Here is a 22,815-nt window from a genome sequence, read left to right as displayed (position 1 = left end):
CTCTGACCTTCTTCAGTATAAATGTGCTTATGTAGCCTTCTAATAAAAGAATAAAATAATAAGGTAATAATAATAGGGTAATATAATGAAAGTGTAATAATAAAAATAATAGAGTAAAATAATAATGTTATAATAACAATAATGTAAAATGATAAATGTTATGTTAATAATAAATAAAGTAAAATGATAACTGTAATAATAATAATAACAACAAAGTAAAATAATAAATAACCTTGACTCAAGTATAAGCCAAGGGGGACTTTTTCAGCTTAAAAAGGTTGAAAAACTAGGATTATATTCAAGTATATACAGTATATCCTGTTCTAAATAGCCTAAAGCAGGCATGGGTAAACTTCATCCCTCAAATTCAAAACACTTGGAGGGCCAAAGTTTGCTCATGCCTGGCCTAAAGGAATTATGTGATGTTTCATCTTGGAATCTAAGCGGGTTGGGGGTGTTGGATCTGGTTAATACTTGAATCAACAAATCGAAGATGCTGTAGGCTATATTTCCCCTTCCTCTGAGGCAGAAAGGGTGTGACTTGCCCAAGGTCACCCAGTGGGTTTCTGTAGCTTTGAACCTTGGTCTCTAGACGTTTAATCCATCACACAAGACATTATATCAATGCTGACTAGCACTCCTAATATTATCCTTGTTCCTCATTTTGTTGTCATTCAAAATGACCTTCAAAATATAAATGTAAAGAATGTGGAAGAAATTCCTCAGAAATGAATTTCTCTCCTAATTTATCCCCCTCTTCTGTTTTCAGGTGCTTGAGAATTGCCACAATTGCAACAACTCACAAGGATTAAACAAGCTCTTCATGTCCCAGGTCTGGCCATCAAGTTTTCTGGCCCGCCCTGATTGTTCTCCAGTGACTGTTCCTTCACCCTTCTGGCCCTTCTTCCAAAGGATATAAAATGTACCAGAGCTTAGCTCTTGCGCCCAACCCTGGCCAGTCGGCATACTCCCATGAGTCCAGCAATTTCCTGCATTCACCTACAAGCCAAGCTGTCTATGTACCCACCAGCCGGGTGCCCTCCATGCTCCAGAGCCTGCCTTACCTGCAAAGTTGTGAACCCACCCACCAGGGCCACCCTCTGAGTGGCCACCCAGGATGGGCACAGGCAACTGGGGCAGAAGCTTCACACTTCAATGCCAGCAGTCCTCACCCGGCATCGGGGTTCTCCTATTCCCACAGCCCTCCTGGTGGTGGTGGCACTGGACGGGATGGAGGCTACCAGAGTTCCCTTTTGCTAGGTGCCGGTGGACGGGACCAGTATGGCAACACTCTGGTGCGGTCAGTCAATGGATCCTACTCCAGTCCATATCCTGGTGCATACGTCAGCCCTGCAGAGATGCCACCATCTTGGACTGCCGGGCACTTTGATAGCAGCGTCCTGCATAGTCTCCAGTCACGACAAGGAGGCTTGCCGGGCAGGAGACCCACTTTCGGTATGTAGTCCATAGTCAAGAGACACCATTTCAGTTTTGTTTGATTTTACTAGGACTGAAGCAGATTAGACAATGGTACTTTGCAGTGCTGAAAGTGGCTACATAAAGGTCTTGTTGGGTTGTTGTAGGTTTTTCCAGGCTATATGGCCATGTTCTAGAGGCATTTTCTCCTGACATTTCGCCTGCATCTATGGCAAGCATCCTCAGAGGCAAGCATCCTCACTACCTCTGAGGATGCTTGCCATAGATGCAGGCAAAACGTCAGGAGAAAATGCCTCTAGAACATGGCCATATAGCCCGAAAAAACCTACAACAACCAGTGATTCCAGCCATGAAAGCCTTCGACAATACAAAGGTCTTGTTGCTTGTTTCTGTTGAACTTTATATTTATTTACTTTTTTACAACACAAGTGCAAATAATGTGGTCAGTGAGCATGTGGTCCACATGTAGCCCTATTCTCCTACACCTTCTAACACTCATGGTAGAAAAAACGAACCAAAAATAGTACCTAGAGGGCATGGTGTTGAATTGTAAGTGCTTTGTCCATGAACCTCCAACCTGTGACAGCCAAAAATAGTTTCTAAAAGCACTGAGAAATGACATATGGTTTCCAGAAATAGCACTTCCGATTGCTGCCAGCCCCAATGATACAGTGTTCACAGTGGCCTTCTAATCCTCAGCATTCACCTACAAGCCCAACGGTCCAATTGTGACGAACAACATGGTACACATTTTGAATGCATACATTGTTAGAAAATAGATTGAACAAAAATGTTAAATCCAATTTTAAACTGTTTTTAACCCCAAGACTATACAGAATAATGTGGTTTTAGTTGCCTATGGGAATCTCAGTGAGAATTGAGCTGATCTTTATTTGAGAGGGAAATTTGTTAAGGTGCTCCTACTGAGAAGGCCCTGGCTTGCATACTGTGAACCTAAGTTCTCCTACATGTCACAGGGATTCTATAGATAATTTCACATTTGAGCAGGTTGTCAGAAGCAAAAATTAGCAATCTATTTCCAGTTCCATGGCTGGCACCTGTAAAATGCAGCATTTTCATTTAATAACATGGAACCTCCAACAACATTTGTCAGATGAAATCACCGAAGGAGGTCCTTGTTCCGTTCTCTATTTTGAGACACCAGTAGGGATGTTACCATATCTTCTCCTTCCAGTCATCACAAATGAAAGCCTCAAACTATAAAACATGAGTTCTGCAAACCCACCATGAATCTTAAAATACATACAGTCAAAAACAGTCAGTCATCAAGAAATATTGGATGATAGCTCCCATAATCTCTAACCATTAAGACTATTGGAGAACCATAGCTGCAAAGTACCAGGGTTATAAATCTGTCTGGTTTAAAGATGCTGAAACTGGTATCATCCAGTTTGTCATACTTTTCTTCAAGTTGTTCTGGAAATAGTCCATCTGTGTACAGAGTTCTCTATGAAGCAAGCGTTCCAAAGGTCTTTGGACTCGCTGGTGTTGTTTATGGAAAAGAAGTCTACTCCATCTATGATATCCAGTGCAACTATGGGGGATCTGCCATTCGGACTCTCTAAGAACCAGTTGTTTCTGAAAATCCTCCCAAGCAGGAAGCAAAGTATCTTCCCAGAACCGTGAATACCTACAGCCATTTAGTCCTGCCAATGTAGGAACCACTGTTTAAAAAAATACAAGCACCATTCCATTTACCTCCCTACCAAGGTGGTACCTATTGATCTACTTGTATTACATGCTTTCTAACTGCTAGATAGGCAGAAGCTAGAGCTGGCAGCCGGGAGCTCACCCTGACCCACAGTTTCGAGCTGCTAACCCTCTGGTCAGCAGATTTCCTACATACAGCTAGCTGGTTAACCTGCTGTGCTACCATGGCACCAAAACTGAATAAGGAATTAGGATTATATATATATATATAGAGAGAGAGAGAGAGAGAGAGAGCCCCCCCCCCCACCCGCGTAGTGGGTTAAAGCACTGAGCTGCTGAGCTTGTTGACAGAAAGGTCGCAGGTTCAATTCCGGGGAGCAGCATGAGCTTCCGCTGTCAGTCCTAGCTTCTGCCAACCTAGCAGTTCGAAAACATGCAAATGTGAATAGATCAATAGGTACCACTAACTGTGCTCCATGCAGTCATGCTGGCCACATGACCTTGGAGGTGTCTACAGACAACGGCAGCTCTTCAGCTTAGAAATGGAGATGAGCACCACACCCCAGAGTCAGACATGACTGGACTTAATGTCAGGGGACAACCTTTACCATATTGATACCTGTGATGAGATATACCAGATAATTGTGATGAGATATACCAGATGTTGGAGTGTATTAAACTATCTCAGCTGTATTTTTCCCCTTGTGGTTTTGATTTATACCCAAAGTGACAAAAATATAGAACTGTTATTTAAAACTAAACTGGCCTGGTGCATTTTTGCCATAGCTGTGTCCTTTTTCATCTATCCTTTACTACTCTGTAGGATGCTGGTCTTTTTTGGCAGAATTCTGTTCAGAAGGGTTTTGCCATGGATTTCTGTGAGGCTGAGAGAGTGTGACTTTCCCAGGCTGCTAAACATAGAGAAAAACCTTGCTTAGCTGGCATGTGCCCGCATTTCTGTTCTTTGGTGTCTTTATTGCAGTTTTTAACACAGCTGTGACCCTTTTAGTGAACACATTGTCTTCTGTCTGTCTTTGAGAGTGAGAAAATTCCCCTTTATTGGATAGCAGTCTATCAGTGCTGTGTGTTGAGCATGGCATATAAATGGTAGCGTTAAAAGGAAGATGAAGTATAGCAATTCATGGACTTCTGACCCAGGGAGTTTGTGGCCATTGAAGGAAAATCTTCACTGACTCACTTCGAGCATTCAATTATCTTTGGCAAATGTTGCTTCAAGTTGTGCCTGACTGAAGGCAACCAGTTCTTTCACATTTACTAGGAAGCAGAGAGTATTAAATTGCAGGCAGATCATGGACTTGTAACTTAAGTGTGATTTGGAGTTTGACTTTGAGATTTGAACTGAGAAGGGAGCAAAGACTCATAATAACCATTGCAAAGCCCTTGGAAATTGATCGAAAACATATTTTACTAGTCTTAATAGCCTTCAGCCAAAGTGAATCTTAATGACGCCAAGATCTAAATTCCAGTTTACATTGACACTTTGGCCTTGCTATTCAGGGATTGAATAATCAATAACACTGTGGTGCATTCCCCACAAACAAAATGGCTGTTTCTCATCCAAGATCTGAAGCAAAACTGCCGCTGGTGTCAAAGGAACTACTACAGAGACATCGTCAATGATGCATAATTTATTGTTGCAAACCACCACACTGGCTCTCAAATAAATAATGCATCATTTATCGTTGCATTATTTATTTCAGAGCCCCTGTAGTGGTTTGCAGCACTGGAGACCACGGAAGACCATCTAGGACAGTGGTTCTCACCTTGAGTCCCCAGATGTTTTTGGCCTACAACTTCCAGAAATCCCAGGCAGTTTACCATCTGTTAGGATTTCTGGGAATTGTAGGCCAAAAACATCTGGGGACCCCAGGTTGAGAACCACTGGAGCTTAAGATCGTCTGGGGAGGCCCTGCTCTGGATCCCGCCTGCACCGCAAGCACGATTGATGGGAACGAGGGACAGAACCTTCTCAGTGGTGGCCCCCCTGGCTATGGAACTCCCTCCCCAAGGATATTAGATCACCCCCTCCCTCCTGACTTTCCGAAAAAAGGTAAAAACTTGGCTCTTTGAGCAAGCTTTTGAGAATGCAGCAGATTAGATAACATGAAACTATGAATGATGAACATGAAATGACCAGGCTATGTTACTGGATAACGTTTTTAACAGGATGACATCAGTGATTACATGTTTTTAATTGCACTTTTATGAATGCAGGCATCGAATCGTGCCAATCTGTAACCCGCCTTGAGTTCCCGTATGGTTGAGAAAGGCGGGCTATAAATGTCATAAATAATAAATAATATCATTGCTACCCTACCATGGAAACCCACTGGGTGACTTCGGGCAAGTCTCTCTCAGCCTCAGAGTAAGGCAAAGGCTAACCCTATCTTCCCAATAAAACCCTGTGACAGGGCCATCATAAATAGAAATGACTTGGAAGCATTCAACAGTTTGTTTACTAAGATTCTATCTCTTGTCCTATATTTGAGAATCTCAGGTAGAATCTGTTTAGGACAATAAATAGCAATTTTTGAAAGACTTAAAGCTATATTAAATTCTTTACCACCTAAAATGAAACAATTTTAAACCAATTAAAAACTAATGAATGCCAATGTTGGTGGCAATCAGAGTGCAAAATGAAGGATATCCTATAACCAAGATGCCATAGCAGAGGCGTCCTTTCCCGGTGTCCCCCAACACTGTATTGGATTAAGAGTGCATCTACACTAGAGAATTAATGGAGTTTGACACCACTTTGACTGCCATGGCTCCATGCTATGGAATCATGGGATTAATAGTTTAGGGAGGCACCCACACTCTAATTCCCATGATTCCAAGGCATTCCATGGCAATCAAAGTGGTATCAAACTGCATTAATTCCACAGTGTAGATGTACCCGCAGAGATGGTCCCCTCCAAGAGACTTCAATTCCCAAGCAAATATATATATAGGAGAGTTCAATCAGGTTTAATTTCCTGTTTCAGTTTGCTTAGTCTACTCAACTGAATCAATAGATAGTAGGCTGACAGCCTCCCTCTCGGCATGATCATAAAAAAAAAAAAAACCCACAATGTGTGCGTATAATAATCACATTTTAAAAGTTACCCAAAATGGTATTTTGTATTACATTGGGATAGGATTACCCCTTAGTGTCATGCTTAACCTGCAGCAAAAAAGTAAGTTACTGAATTTCATCACATAATAGTCGCACTTTCCTCCTTTTTTGCAAAAAGAGGAGGGTGCGACTATTATGTGGTGTCGACTATTACACTGTGAAAAGCACCCTTTGAGCAGCTTTTTTAAACCATGTAATGCATCTCTTTAAGGACACATCCACAAACAGTTGTGCGGGCAGATGAAGCCTCAGCTGCTTGCACACCTTCCCCTTCACTTAATAGTCACATCCTGAACTAAAGGCGTGAGTGTTATGTGAGTAATATACACTTTACTGTTTCTGCCACCCTGAAAATGGGAGTGTGACTATTATGCTATGGCAACTATTATGAGATGTTTTAAATCCTTAGCTGATCTCTTCCAATTCAAATTGATTCTGCTTCAGTAGAATCAAATTTTTCGAAAGATGGAGGGACATAAATGATACACCTCATGGCGTTGCAGTATAAGTGTTGGAGTATGACTCTGGAGAGCAGGGTTTAGATCTCCACTCAGTCATGGAAACCCACTGACCTCTGTGGCAAGTCACACTCTCTCAGCCTCATAGAAGGCAATGGAAAACCCACTCTGAAGAAATCTTGCCAAGAAAAACCTGTGGAAGTGGGTTGCTGTGAGTTTTCCGGGCTGTATGGTGATGTTCCAGAAGCACTCTCTCCTGATGTTTCACCCACACCTGTGGCAGGCATCATCAGAGGTTGAGGGGTCTGTTGGAAACTAGGCAAATGAGAAGTTAAAGACCTGGCTGTTTAAGAAGGCATTTGATCAAGAAGTGCAATGACTGGTAATTTGACCATAGGAATGGAACAACGGAAATGATTTTGGATTGTGGGTTTGACGATGAGACGACTCGGAATGGATTTTGTAGTAATGTTGATGTTGATGTTTTGATAAGATGTCTTTTTGATAATGATGAATTGTGGATTTTTTACACTATGTCTTGTAATTTGCACTTGTTTCCATGTTGTACACCGCAATGAGTCGCCCTTGGGCTGAGAATTGCGGTCTATAAGCGCAGTAAATAAATAATTAATAAATAAATAAATAAATAAATAAATAAATTTATATATCTATGGGATGTCCAGGGTGGGAGAAAGAACTCTTGCCTGCCGGAGGCAAGTGCGAATGTTGCAAATGGCTGTTTAAACTAAGTATCACTACTTACCCTGGCTGCAAATCAAATTGAAAGGCAATTTTAACTTCCAATGAAATCCTGGGAAATTTTGGGGAGAGTGGCAGTCTTATAATGTGCTTTTTGGCCTCTGTTGCAGAGGTTTCATTAGGTGTCACCTGTCAAAATACATAAAAAAAATAAGTGCAACCTCAAAAAAATGGGTCCCACTCTTTAAGAAAGAAGTGAAGATTTTGGGGTTTCAGTTAAAAATATAATAGTTTTGCAATCTTTGGACAGGACAGCTTTAAAAGCCTCAGTGAGCTGGAAGCTATCTGCCTCTTAGAGAAAAATGTCAAAACAGAAGTCCAGTGTTCTGAAAGTTCTTTACTTTGACTGTAGTAGCAAAAAATATTTTAGTACTATTAAGAATTGTAAGTTTTACAGTACTATAAGAGACCGGGTCCCTTCAGGGAGATAGGGTGGAATAGAAATAAAGTATTATTATTTGATACACAACAAGATTAGAACACAACAAACAAGATCACTATGCTGCCTTGTGTTTCTGATTACACATCAGACACTTTCCAAATCTCTAGGACTGTGTGATGTATCTGTGACTAATGTGTGCAGATCTGAGTTGGGTGGCCTTTTGTAGCTGATAAGTGGTAATTTTGTCAGCCCCAACTGTTTTTAAGTGCAGGCCAATGTCTTTAGGCATTGCACCCAGAGTGCCAATCACCACTATAGCATTATTATTATTATTATTATATTTTTCTTTGAGATAGAACAGGAGTGCATAGACTCAACCCAACAACAGAGGAGGGCAGTCTGCTTATTTTTCATGCAGGCTTATTGGGAACTAATTTCCAAGGGTGTAGATATGAAAATGGCAAAATGAAGGCATTGTATCCCCAAGTAAGAATTCTTTCCCCAAATGAAATCTTTCTGCAATCCCCAAATTTCTACCATTGTGGGAAAGTGAATCACTGAAGACAGCTCATACCTACAAAAAAAAAATCAATTTGCAGTGTCCACATTCCCTTAATCCTGTCTCTCTTTCTCTTTTTTTTAGATGCTTAAGCTGTTACTTAGACAAAAGCTTTTCAGACAAGCCTTTAACCATGTTTAGAAATCCTTAATGAACATATTCAAGGACCTAGAGATTATTTCACCTTGTACTTTATGAGACTGATATTGATTGCAGCTTGTTTTATATCTGCAGCTATTGTTGCATTTTATTGATTTTTAACCAGCGAGGTTTTGTGATGTTATGTTGTTTGTTATTGCATTTGTGTTATTGTTTATGCACTTGTTGTATTTTGTGTGTTTGCACGTTTGAGTGCTTTGTGAGTCTCCCGGGAGATGGTGATGGGGTATAAATAATAACAATAATGATAATAATAATTATTATTATTATTATTATTATTATTATTGTATTGTCGAAGGCTTTCATGGCCAGAATCACTGGGTTGTTGTAGGTTTTTTCGGGCTATATGGCCATGTTCTAGAGGCATTCTCTCCTGACATTTTGCCTGCATCTATGGCAAGTATCTTCAGAGGTAGTGAGGTGCATTCTCTCTAGAGGCATTCTCTCCTGATGTTTTGCCTGCATCTATGGCAAGCATCCTCAAAGGTAGTGAGGTGCACCTCACTACCTCTGAGGATGCTTGCCATAGATGCAGGCGAAACGTCAGGAGAGAATGCCTCTAGAACATGGCCATATGGCCCGAAAAAACCTACAACAACCCTATTATTATTATTATTATTATTATTATTATTATTATTAGTTTCTGAATACTCAACTGTTTTGATAAGTTACTGCAAATCATATTCTGGGATCCCTTTTGGAAGAATGGCAGCAGTCAGCAGTTATTTGTGATTTGTTAGCAGGTTATTCCAAATAAATATAACATTAAAGGTTGCTACTGCAGTGTTAGAAATGGAATCTAAAGGAAATGTTGATTGGGGACAGAATTTTGATTTGGTGGCAATGCCTTTATTCTGCTCTACACCCCAGTTTTTAGACTTTTAGGATTTTCATAATATTATATTTTCAGGTACAATTGAAGTATATGTAATACAGGGTATTTAGAAGATATTTGGGGGATGTTTTTATAGTAGTTGGAGTCGCTTATCTCGAGTTTTCTTGGCAAGTTTTGTTCAGAAGAGGTTTGTGAGTATCAGTCTGTGAAGTTGAGAGAGTGTGACTTGCCACAGAGTCACCCAGTGGGTTTCCATAGTTGAGGTGGGATTGGAAGACATTTCTTAAGAACTGCAGTCTAGCGTTTAAACTGTGAGAGAAGCCTCCCACAATAGTGGTAACACATCAAAACATCCTAGCCTCTCCCCTGGGCAACGTCCTTGCAGACGGCCAATTCTCTCACACCAGAAGCGACTTGCAGTTTCTCACGGCGCTCCTGACACGAAAAAAAAACCCTAGGATACCACCGATTATTAGAAAGTAGTGACTTTCAAACCTTATGTGATATTTTATTTTCACTTGAAGGCACTAAGGCTCCTTCCACACCGCGGAATAAAATCCCACATTCTCTGCTCTGGATTGGGATATATGGCAGTGTGGACTCAGATAACCCAGTTCAAAGCAGATATTGTGGATTATCTGCCTTGATATTCTGGGTTATATGGCTGTGTGGAAGGGTCCTGAGTCTCCAGCGGCTCACAGAAGTCTTTGTAGCTTTCTTGGGAGATCTCCTTCCGACTTCTTCTCTCTTCCAAAATGAGAAAGTGAAAGTTGTTGCTGGCCTCAACTTGTTTCTCTCTTTCCAAAGTGTTTCCTTCTGTGTTGGTGAAGTGAAGCATTGCCTTCCTATGGCCACATAATATAGGTTTAGGGGTGAAAGAAGCGAAGTCAAACCCTTTCTGGACACACAAGGGTGGATTAAACTGAACGGCGGCCCTAAAGCGGAGTTTTCTGACCCTCTTTCCATGTCTTTCCCCGACAATATCCGCGTTGTATTGTCGAAGGCTTTCATGGCCGGAATCACTGGGTTGTTGGAGGTTTTTCGGTCTATATGGCCATGTTCTAGAAGCATTCTCTCCTGACGTTTCGCCTGCATCTATGGCAGGCATCCTCAGAGGTAGCCGCGTTGTTTCAGCTTCAGTGGGGACGACGTTCAATGCAGCGAACAGATTTATCGCCGCTCCACCTTTAAAATCAATGTTTTGGGATAAAGGAATTGGGATCTGGACTCCGAATTACTTTCCTTGTTTTCTTCACTTTTGCACAACTATAGAGAGCAGCTACACTGTGGAATTAATGCAGGTTGGCTGGAGTCAATGCTATAGATCAGGCTTGGGCAAACTTGGGCCCTCCCGGTGTTTTGGACTCCAACTCCCACAATTCTTAACAGCCGGTAGTTTGCCCAAGCCTGATCTATAGATTCCAAGCACTCTTTGGAAAGGAAAGCCTTGTCAAACTATATGAAACGCAGCAATTAGCTGTGGCACTTAAAGTGATGTCAAACTGAATTAATTCTCCAGTGTAGATGCATCCCTAGGCGTGGGACAATCAAAGTTTTCTATCCACGCTGTTAGAAAAGGGAAAGGGAGGTTTTAGAAAAGGTGGAGGACCATCAATCACTCCAAGTGGAGGACCATCAAAAGCAAGGTCATAAAATCCGTCTTGATATCCCATCACACTAGAGAATAAATCCACTTTAAATCCGCTTGCTGCCTCCTGCAAAATTCTGGGGTTTGTAGTTTAGGAAGGAGCCTTGAACAGTCTCCCTAAACTACAAACTTCAGAATTCTGCAGGCGGCAGAAACCGAATTTGAAGTGGATTGATTCTCTAGTGTGATGTAAGTTCTTGATCTGTTTTTTTCAAGTATCCATTTATTTGAGATTTTATGTCTTTTTCTGAAGCCCGGTTCCAAAGTGACAACGATTGACGTTTCGGTGCGTTCTCTTTTACCCGAAAGGATTAAAAAAAAAAAAAGCGGGATGAGATTATTCGCTTCCCTGAAATTTCCCTCCCATAAAAAGCACTCCATACAGTCATGCTGGCCACATTACCTTGGAGGTGTCTACGGACAACGTCGGCTCTTCAGCTTAGGAATGGAGATGAGCAGCAACCTCCAGAGTCGGGGGAAAAAACCGGCATGAGATTCCCTTCCCTGAGATTTCCCTCCCATTAAAAAAACCCTCCATGCAGTCATGCCGGCCATATGATTTGGAGGTGTCTACGGACAACGCCGGCTCTTCGACTTAGAAAAGATGTCGAACATCAACCTCCAGAGTCGGAAAAAAACAAAATAAAAACGGCATGAGATTTCCTTCCCTGAGATTTCCCTCCCATAAAAAAAAACCCCTCCATGCAGCCATGCCGGCTACATGACTTTGGAGGCGTCTACGGTCAACGCCGGCTCTTCGGCTTAGAAAGGGAGATGTCGGGCACCAACGTCCAGAGTCTGAAAAACAAACCGGCATGAGATTCCTTTCCTTGAGATTTCCCTCCCATAAAAAGTCTGCCATGCAGTCATGCCGGCTACATGACTTTGGAGGTGTCTACGGACAACGCCGGCTCTTCAGCTTAGAAATGGAGATGAGCAGCAACCTCCAGAGTCGGACATGACTGGACTTAATGTCAAGGGCAAACCTTTACTTTAAAAAGTGCTTAAACTAGAGTAGCCGCACTGAAGTGAATGGGGAACCAAGGCATGCATTTCTCTATACGTTAGATATCTTCCGGGATTACAACTTTTAGACCATGCCCGTTCTTTTCCCCTTCCTTCTTTTCCTGAGGAAAAACTGCAGATTCAAGAGACAAGACAATGTCTTCCAAGCCTTAGGATCCAACCCAATCTTAGCGAAAAAATCTTACAAAGAGATGGGTTTTCCGACGGATTTAGGGCCAAATGTGTGAGACTGAATCTCAACTTCTCCGTCTTCGCGGGGAAGAAAATACAAATCCCGCTCCTCGGTTGAATCGAGAGCTTTTACTCCGCTTTAACCGCATGGCGATTTGGGAATAACTAACTTGTATCAAAGGAGTGAGAAAGAGAGTTTTGCATATAGGAATAGTCAGGAATCGAATTGACTTCTGTGTCTTCTGTGACTTCAAAAGCGGTCTCTAAAACTTCATCACACACTAGAGAATGTGAATCCATTTAAAACCCGGTTTCTGCTTCCTGCAGAATTCTGGGGTTTGTAGTTTAGTAAGGGTGTGAAAGGCGCCTCCCTAAACTACAAACCCCAGAATTCTGCAGGAGACAGAAACCGGATTTAAAGTGGATTTTCTCTCTCTAGGGTGATGAGGATGCGGTTGGGCGAGTAGACCTTGAGAGTCCATTAAGTTGTGTTGCAGTGGAAAGGGAAACCTTTTTTGTAATTGATATGCGGAGGGATCAAAAAGTAATGCCTCCACCGCTCTAACTTTTCTTTCTTTCCCAGCTACTGGACTATCTGTGCATGATATGAGAGAGGTCACCTTACTCTACTCATAGAGCCTTTCCTTTTTCCCATCGACCCATTAGAAGCATAAATCTGAAGCTAAAAAGAAGAGTCGCAGCGCCATTGAATTTCTGGCCAGAGAAGGTTGTGCACCTAGAATCATAGAATCAAAGAGTTGGAAGAAACCTCATGGGTCATCCAGTCCAACCCCCTGCCAAGAAGCAGGAATATTGCATTCAAATCACCCCTGACAGATGGCCATCCAGCCTCAGTTTAAAAGCCTCTTTTTAAAAACCTAAGGAAAGGCAGGAATACCTCTAAGGATGCTTGCCATAGATGCAGGCGAAACGTCAGGAGAGAATGCCTCTAGAACATGGCCATATAGCCCGAAAAAACCTACAACAACCCATATGTATAATGCTTTTTGTATGCTCTTGAAGAATGTTGATGATGGGTTGTTGTAGGTTTTTCGGGCTATATGGCCATGCTCTAGAAGCATTCTCTCCTGACGTTTTGCCTGCATTTATGGCAAGCATCCTCAGCTGTTGACCTCACAACCTCTGCGGATGCTTGCCATAGATGCAGGCAAAACGTCAGGAGAGAATGCTTCTAGAACATGGCCACATAGCCTGAAATACCTACAACAACCCAGTGATTCCAGCCATGTCGATTTTTTCCAAAATGGGTTTGATGCCAACAATGGCGCAAAAGTTGAAGGGTAGTTTTCTGTAGACCAGGGGTCCTCAAACTTTTTAAACAGAGGGCCAGGTCACAGTCCTTCAAACTGTTGGAGGGCCAAATTATAGTTTGAAAAAAACATGCATGAATTCCTATGCACACTGCACATATCTTATTTGTAGTGCAAAAAAACCCCACTTAAAAACAATACAATAATTAAAATGAAGAACAATTTTAACAAATATAAGCTTATTAGTATTTCAATGGAAAATGTGGGCCTGCTTTTGGCTGATGAGATAAAATTGTTGTTGTTGTTTGCTTTCAAGTCATTTCAGACTTAGGTTGACCCTGAGCAGGACAGGATTTTGATTGGGGGAGGGGCTGAGTTTGGTTGTGGGGGACAGACTTTGAGTGAGAGAAGATCTACCCTAGAAACCTTTTGTATCTTTATCCCAATACATATGGGATATATTGAGCATGGTGATCAGATCATGATATGAATAAGCATAACAGTTTCTACCCTTAGAATTTTTGGGGTGGAGGCTGAAGCCCCTCAATTCCCCCCCCCCCCCTACATGCCTGACCCTGAGCAAGGGCCGGATATCTGCCCCGAGGCCTTAGTTTGAGGACCCCTGGTGTAGATGATAGTTCAGGCTAAGACCTCTGGCAATTTCTGCTGTTATATGTTCATTCATAACACTTTTATGACCTAGGAGCCCCCGGTGGCACAGTGGGTTAAACCGACAAGTCACAGGTTCGGATCCCAGGGAGAGCATGGATGAGCTCCCTCTATCAGCTCCAGCTCCCCATGCAGGGACATGAGAGAAGCTTCCCACAAGGATGGTAACACATCAAACACACCCGGGCGTCCCCTGGCCAACGTCCTTGCAGACGGCCAATTCTCTCCACACCAGAAGCAACTTGCAGTTTTTCAAGTCATTCCTGACACAACAATAAAAAAAAAACCCAGGAGACACAACTTTTTGACCCAACTGCATATTATATTTCTAGGTAAAGGTAAAGGTTTTCCCCTTAACATTAACTCTAGTACATGTCCCACTACCTACCTTCCGGCAGATAGACACACATTTGCATGTTTTCGAAATTCTAGGTTGGCAGAAGCTGGGACTAACAGCGGGAGCTCACCCCACTCCCTGATTGGAACCGCCGACATTTCAGTCAGCAAGTTCAGCAGTTCAGCGATTTAATCCACTGTGCCATGGGGGCTCATTATATTTCTACACACATGTATATGTATATAATGGATTACATGAAGAATGGTGTCACTTGTGGTCGATCCATATCAAAGGGGCTCCATCTTTCTTTACAAGTCTATTCAAAGATAGAATATATATATATATATATATATATATATATATATATATATATATATATATATATTAGGCTTGGGCAATCCATGGTTCTAAATGGTTCTAAAGTACTTACAAAACTAAAGTTCTGGTGGTGAAAATTTCAGAACTCTAACAAAACTTTCAAAATTTAATTATTATTTCATTATTGGTGATCTTAATGACAGAACCAATTAGGAACTGCCATTTATTATGAAATTTTGAGAGTTTTGTTAGAGTTCTGAAATTTTCACCACCAGAACTATTATGACCAGATTTGTTGGGCAGGGTTTGCCATTGGCTTCCTTTGAGGCTGAGGCTGTGTGACCTGTCTAAGGTCTCCACAATGGGTTTCCATGCCTGAGTGAAGATTTGAATCCTGGTCTCCAAAACATTACCTCATGCTGGCTCTCATCTCTATGCCTCCCCATCTCTCCAATGTTTCTTTATCATGACAGCTCAGTCAGTAGTATCACAGTCTGAAGTCTAGCCTTCAATTGAGCCATTAGTTAACACTACAGGGCGGTTCTGTAATTTAAGTTTGCCTTTTCAATATCCAGAGCAGTTGTTCAATTTGCATTGGAAGCAGTCTGCTGAGAATGTAAAATATTTTCCCTTCTTGGTGGAAGGTATCGCCTGATATCATGATGTGTGCTTTTAAGCATCTGATTATGGTGTTTCCTGAAGATCATGCAGTGAGGGGGACCTTCAGTCTGCCATCCCTTAATTCAGTTGTGTAGACTAAGTAAACTTCAACAGGAAATTAAACCCGGATGAACTTGGTTGAGAGTAAACATAGGTCTTGCTTGTTGGTCTGTGATGTGGAACCAAAAGCAAGGACCTTGCTGCATGTGTCCTTCAGGCTGGTTGATTGTGTGTCATTGAAAGACATTAGCATTTAGAGATGTAATTCATTTTCTGTGCAAATAATGGATCAGTCTTTAGCCCTTTCTTTGTGCAAAGCTTGCTTTTACTGGGTTGTTGTAGGTTTTTTCGGGCTATATGGCCATGTTCTAGAGGCATTCTCTCCTGACGTTTCGCCTGCATCTATGGCAAGCACCCTCAGAGATTGTGAGGTCTTGCATTTACTATTTTTTTGGTGTTGGTTCCTCTTGAGTTTTATTTCTTATTCACTGCCCTGGCACTCTTGTAAGACAATAGGGTGAACACAAGGTCTCTCATTCACAGGGTGCCCATCAATCAATTTTTTTTGTCGTGTCAGGAGTGACCTGAGAAACTGCAAGTCGCTTCTGGTGTGAGAGAATTGGCCATCTGCAAGGACGTTGCCCAGGGGACGCCTGGATGATTTTTGATGTTTTTATCATCCTTGTGGGAGGCTTCTCTCATGTCCCCACATGAGGAGCTGGAGCTGATAGAGGGAGCTTATCCACCTCTCCCTGGATTCGAACCTGTGACCTCTCAGTCTTCAGTCCTGCCGGCACAGGGGTTTAACCCACTGCAGGGGGGGGGGGCTCCGACATCAATCAAAATTGACATTGGGCTTAACAACAACAGTAGTATGAACAGGAAGATCTTAATGCCTTTTTATTAAAACTGGATTTATTTAAAAATCGGGAGTTTGCTTGAGAAGGGACTAAGCTAAGCTTGATGTACAAGCAAGAGGCAAGGGCCTTAATGTACAGCACTCCCATCAATTTTATCCAGAGGTAAACCCCATAATATTCAGCAAGCCTTCTGTAGAAGTAAGTGTGCAAAAGATTTCTCTAGTGTGATGAGGATGTGGTTGGACGAGTAGACCTTGAGAGAGAAATGGAAAATGCATGTGACATTTTCCATTTAATTCAAACTGGCTGTTCTTAAAATCATCTAATTTGGCATATGGGATATGGTTTAGATTGCTTCAACTTTGCAGATTACTGTTTTTAACTCTGAAGAATATTGAGTTGTTTTGAACTCTATAGATTGCTTTCTAAATTATTTATCTCCCTTTCACATGTGCCTCTAGTTCAGGCATAGACAAACTTGGGCCCTCCAGATGTTTTGGACTCCAACTCCCACAATTCCTAACAGCCTACCGGCTGTTAGGAATTATGGGAGTTGAAGTCCAAAACACCTGGAGGGCCCAAGTTTGCCCATGCCTGCTCTAGTTAGCCCTTTCTCAAGCAAGCTTCTCCTGATTTTAAAATAAATCCAGTTTTAATAAAAAGGTATTCAGATCCAGTATTTATAGTACTATGGTTGTTAAGCCCAATGTCAATTTCAAATTATAGGGACCTAAACCACTGAGCTGCTCAGCTTGTTGACCAAAAGGTCACAGGTTTGAATCTGGGGAGCGATGTGAGTTTCCACTGTCAGCCCCAGCTTATGCCAACCTAGCAGTTCGAAAACATGCAAATGTGAGTAGATCAATAGGTACTGCTCCAGTGGGAAGGTAACGTCACTCCATGTAGTCATACTGGCCACATGACCTTGGAGGTGTCTATGGACAATGTCGGCTGTTTGGCTTAGAAATGGAGATGAGCACCACACCCCAGAGTCGGACACGACTGGACATAATGTCAGGGAAAACCTTTACCCTTTTACCTATGAACAAGAGACCTTTAGATCACCCTATTCTCAACATCCTTACTTAGGTCTTGCAAACTCGGGATTGTAGCTTCCCTTTATTATATGGATGCCAGGTTACTGAATAAGAAATAAGACTCAAGAGAAACTGACACCAAAAAAAAACACAAAAAAACCACACACACACACACACACAGTAAAAGTAAGTTTTGTACAAGGAAATAGCAAAATACTTATCCATTATTAGCACAGAAAATGAATTACATCTCTAACATACATACACATTCAGGCAGACATATGTAGTTTTGTATGCTCTTGGTTTATTTTAGATTCAATAATTTGTAAGCCATTTTGAGTCCCAGTAACAGGGGAAAGATAAAATGATTACAACAGTAATAAATAAGTCTGCCCCCACACTACTTAGTAATAATAGTAATAATAATAATAACAATAATAACAACAACAACAACAACAACAACAACTTACACGATATGAGGATTTAAAGATAGAACTGCAAAGACTCTGGCACAAGTCAGTCAAGATGGTCCCAGTGGTGATCAGCACACTGGGTGCAGTGCCTAAAGACCTTGGCCTGCACTTAAAAACAATCAGCTCTGAAAAAATTGCCATCTGTCAGCTGCAAAATGCTACCCTACTCGGATCTGCATGCATTATTCGCCGATACATCACACAGTCCTAGACACTTGGGAAGTGTCTGACATCTAATCAAATACTACAGCCAACATAGTGATCTTGTTTACTGTGTACTTATCGTGTTATGTATCTAATAATAACAACAACAACAACAACAACAACAACAACTTTATTCTTATATTCTGCTACCATTTACCCAAGGGACTTGGGGCAGCTTATATGGAGACTAAGCTCAGCATAGACAAGGGTTACAAGGTAACACAATTAAGAACATATAACAATAAAAATATAATCAAAACAATTAAAACTAGAACATAAATAAATAAATTTATTTTTTTACCCTGCCTCCATCTCCCCAAGGGACTCAGGGTGGCTTACATGTGACATAAAATGCCTAAAACAATGCATAAAATAAATATACAGCACAATACAAAAAATAAAACCAATAGCATTGTCGAAGGCTTTCATTGCCAGAATCACTGGGTTGTTGTAGGTTTTTCTGGCTGCATGGCCATCTTCTAGAAGCATTCTCTCCTGACATTTTGCCTGTATCTGTGGCAAGTATCCTCAGAGGTTGTGAGGTTCCAATAGCATATAAAACAACGATTTAAACACAGAACAGCGCCCAATAACCTATGGAGACAATTGCCATAAAACATGGCCAAATTGTAAACAAGAGCCAAGTTGTAGCTAAGGACCAAGGGCATGGGATGACAGTGCAGTGCTGTGTCATTCATAAGTTTATTTTTCTACTGCATCAAATGTACATGAATCAGGTTTAAACAACTTCTAAGTGAGACCACAATGCAGGTTTGAAAAACCAAACTTTCTGTCACCCTTCGTTTTCACTTCCTCTGTCAGACTGATTAAGAAATAATCTGTAGATCCAATCAAAGTCATCATTTGTCATTTACTTAAATTTATACCCAGCCTTTCTGACAAAAGGAAAACACTTGGAACTGCTAGCAGGAACAACATTGCCATGAAAACCAAATACATTTAAAACACAAGCTGATTTAAAATGCAAATACACAGCCACCAAAAAGAGAGATAACCGCATCCAAAGCCTATCAAAAAGCGGGAAGAGACAAGAGGTTTTGGGGAAGTTTCACAGCGTAACCTATTTATCTTGGGCTACAAGCCACCTCTTCAGAGGCAAGAGGGTTTGGCTCTTTCCTGAGCAGACGAAGGGATTTCTTTGATACAACTCTTTTAATATTTCCTCCAAAGCAAACAACCCAGCCTGTATGCCAAAGGCCTGTCTGAATAGAGACAGATTAAAAAAGAAAGTAAGAAAGAAAAATCAAGATTTTTTTAAAATGAAGTGTTTGCAACAATCACATGTGACAGGCCACTTCTTTCACTCTAGGAAAGTCTATTTTGAGAAGCTGTCTCTGGAACAACTCCATGTCTGTTTTTGTGGACATGGAGTGGTGGTTGAAATGCACTAGAGGAGGTCATATTTGTTGTTGTTTGGTCCAATTTTTTTCGAACTCGTGGTGACCCCCAAGGATTTTTGGAGGCTGAGAGAGAATGACTCAGCCAAAGATCCTCAGCCACAGGTCCTCTGTCTCTCACAGGCATGCATTTTAGTTGCTTAACACATTATATAGACACAATTTTGCTGCATCCTCGTTAATCATGGGACTTGATGGATTTCCTTAAGGAAAGAGCTCCAAATCCTGAGAGCAGCCACCTAGAAGGCCCATTCCCATGTTCCTATGAAACATGATTGAGAAGATGGTGGGACTCAGAGAAAGACCTTCCTTTGAAATTTCCGAACTTAGACAGATTCATATTAGAATATGCAGTTCCTTCATGGCAGTGGTTTGGACTAGATGGTCCTTGTGGTCTGGCTGAACTGTTGACTGGTTCAAATCTGCAAGACAGGGTGAGCTCCTGTCTATCAGCCCCAGCTTCCCATGTGGGGACATGAGAGAAGCCTTCCACAGGATGGTAACACATCTGGGCATCCCCTGGGCAATGTCTTTGTAGATGACTGATTCTCTCACACCAGAAGTGACTTGAAGTATTCTCAATTCACCTCTTGACACAATAAAAAAACTCCACTGCCCAGTACCTTTGCTTTAAAGACAGAATAGCTATGCAGACAGCCCTTTACATTTCCTAGAGTTAGGAGTGAAGTCCCCCCACCCCGGGAAAAACATGAATTAAAATGCTTTTTTAACCAGAGAGAAGACTTTTCTAGGAATCTCTTAAGTCCTTAAGTCTGTGGCCAACATCTGGCAGATACTGTCCATCAAGTCACACTGGAGTACCTAGAAATTCCTAAAGGAAACATTTTAATTAAATCTGCCAGTTGAATCAAACATGCAAATGTCAAGGGCTGCCTGTATTCTTGAAGAAGAAATTAGTTTTCTCTCCATTTACTTTAAGGCTTCTAGTTACATTCAAGAAAAAACAACAAACTGGAGAAGGTGGGGCAAGTGACGCCATCCCTGCTAATCATACAGTCCTAGTTTTTTGAGCCCTTGTTCCTTGACTCCATGGCAGCATTGGGTAAGGAACACAAGCATATCACAACTTCTGCAGTCTTCTGGACACATCCCTGTTTGTAATGCAATATTACAACAGGCCCAGTGCAGAAGATTTCATTCACATTCACTTCAGTAAGAAAGTGGGCCAAGTCATCTTCATGTTAATGGCAAGGTCAGGAGACCTCCTTGTACATGGAGCTGTGTTGGCTTCCTTGGAGAGGTTATGCCCTCTCCGGGAGCCAGGCACTAGCATCTCAAATAGCACCACATGGAAGGCAGGAAATCCAGAGCCCTGTGTAATACACATCTACCACACATCAACCCATACATACTTTGTTGAGGTTGGCAGGAGATGGAAGGAAAGAACAAAACCAGGTATGCCTATTTCCCAGCACATAAACATTAGTATGAAGAATCCAGCCAAGGTCTCCTCTTTATCTCTAAGCTCATCACCCTGTGGCGCAATGGGTTAAATCCTTGTGCCAGCAGGACTGAAGACCAATAGGTTGCAGGTTCGAATCTGGGAGAATGCGGATAAGCTCCCTCTGCAGGCTCCAGCTCTCCATGCAGGGGACAGGAGAGGAGCCTCCCACAAGGATGGTAAAACATCAAAACATCTGGGCATCCCTTGGGCAATGTCTTTGCAGACAGTCAATTCTTTCACACCAGAAGTGACTTGCAGTTTCTCAAGTTGCTCCTGACACACACACACAAAACAAAACAAACAAAGCCCATCACACTTTGCAAGAAACGTCTTTCCAGGCGGCACTTTCGGGGGGGGGGGGGGGGGAGGAAAGATAAGGAAAGTGTTCCTTAATTTGCACCTATCAGAGGCCACAGCAACATGGTTCTGCCTGTAGCCTAAACCCAGAGCACAGCAAAATTATGTTTTGAATTTATTTCTCTTCTGGTGTGAGAGAATTGGCTGTCTGCAGAGACATTGCCCCGGGGGAACCCGGATGTCTTACCATACTGTGGGAGGCATCTCTCATGTCTCCGCATGAGAAGCTGGAGCTGACAGGTGGGAGCTCACCCCATCTCATTTTTAGTTACAACTCCCAGGATACTGGTCAATTCTGGAAGTTGGCAGCTATTTTGTAGGATTCAAAATAGGTACATTTTGAATCCTACAATATCTCATTTCTCATGCTTCCTCGGATGCCGCATACAATTGCCATGTGTCTAGATTTTAATAGAGGGCAGTCTCCTAGGCTGTTGGGACAAACCTCTACTCCAACACTCAGTTTTAAAGGTAAACATCCAAGGCAGAAGCCTTAAACTTGTCCAAATTTACCCGCTTGAGCAGCTACACTTTTTGGATGATATCGTATCTCTTCAGGTCAACCAGGAGGCTTATACTAGCCAGCATAACTATAGGAACAATATTGTTTATGTCTAGAATGATTCTGATAATGGGTCTATCATAGGGGCTGAAAGAGAAATCAGTGTGTGTTTAACTCTCACTTCCACTTATCTTAAAATCAACTAATGCATTGGGTAGATTTGTAGAGCCTTCCAAAAATGCTATGAGCTTAGTCCAAAAGGGACTAAGTTCACAGCATTTTCACTGATGCTCAGGGTTGATGGATGCTGCAGTCTATCAACAACTAGAGGACTGGATACCTTCTTGATTTGCCAGTGAAATTTCCAATTAGTCCTCTCTCGCACCACTTTTTCAGTTCCTTTTAAAATGTCCCAGTTTTTCTCTCCTCCTCCCACTTTGCCCTTTGTCCTCAGCTTACTTCAGTTGCTGCAAATTGAGTTCAAATTGCACATGTACAGCTGGCTCTCCAAATTCACTGGGATCAGGGGCATTCGATCCTGATAAAAGTGAAAAACCATAAAATTACTATTTTTGCTTGAGATAACATCTCTCTAGGAATTTCCAGGTCTTCCAGCATGTCTCTATGCCCAACTTTTGCTGGAAGCTGACAGCATCATCACACTGGGTGACTCAGAGCTTCCTAGAGAGAAGGGTGTGGTCTAGAAATACCTAGATCCTTCAGCATGACTTTAAATGCACACTGGAGATTCCTAGAGAGAACATTTTACATCTAATCTGTGAATAATCAATTTCACAGATGTTAAAACAACAAATATGGAGGTACAGCAGAGTCTTGCTTATCTAACCCTTGCACATCCAATGTTCTGTATTATCTAATGCAGTCTGCCTCCCACCTGGATCCACAGCTGTTTCAGTACATTGCAATGCTTTGGTGCTAAATTTGTAAATACAGTAGTTACTACATAATGTTACCATGTATTGAACTGCTTTTTCTGTCGATT

General features: G+C 41.8%; 1 protein-coding gene across 2 annotated transcripts in view; it reads left to right on the top strand.

Annotated features, from left to right (window-relative positions):
* GATA5 (GATA binding protein 5) overlaps nucleotides 1-22,815 on the top strand; it is an 80,938-nt gene that overhangs the window by 35,797 nt on the left and 22,326 nt on the right. For both annotated transcript variants that reach the window (XM_067468225.1, XM_060771980.2), the window contains exon 2: nucleotides 770-1,455. In XM_067468225.1, the coding sequence (XP_067324326.1) occupies nucleotides 921-1,455 (535 nt within the window). In that variant the 5' untranslated portion in view covers nucleotides 770-920. The remainder of the gene's footprint in view (nucleotides 1-769; nucleotides 1,456-22,815) is intronic.

This window comes from Anolis sagrei, chromosome 4 (assembly GCF_037176765.1).
Source record: "Anolis sagrei isolate rAnoSag1 chromosome 4, rAnoSag1.mat, whole genome shotgun sequence".
In the NCBI taxonomy this organism is placed as follows: Eukaryota; Metazoa; Chordata; class Lepidosauria; order Squamata; family Dactyloidae; genus Anolis; species Anolis sagrei.
The sequence above is the reverse complement of the archived record's forward strand: the minus strand, read 5'-3'. Positions and strand labels throughout refer to the sequence as shown.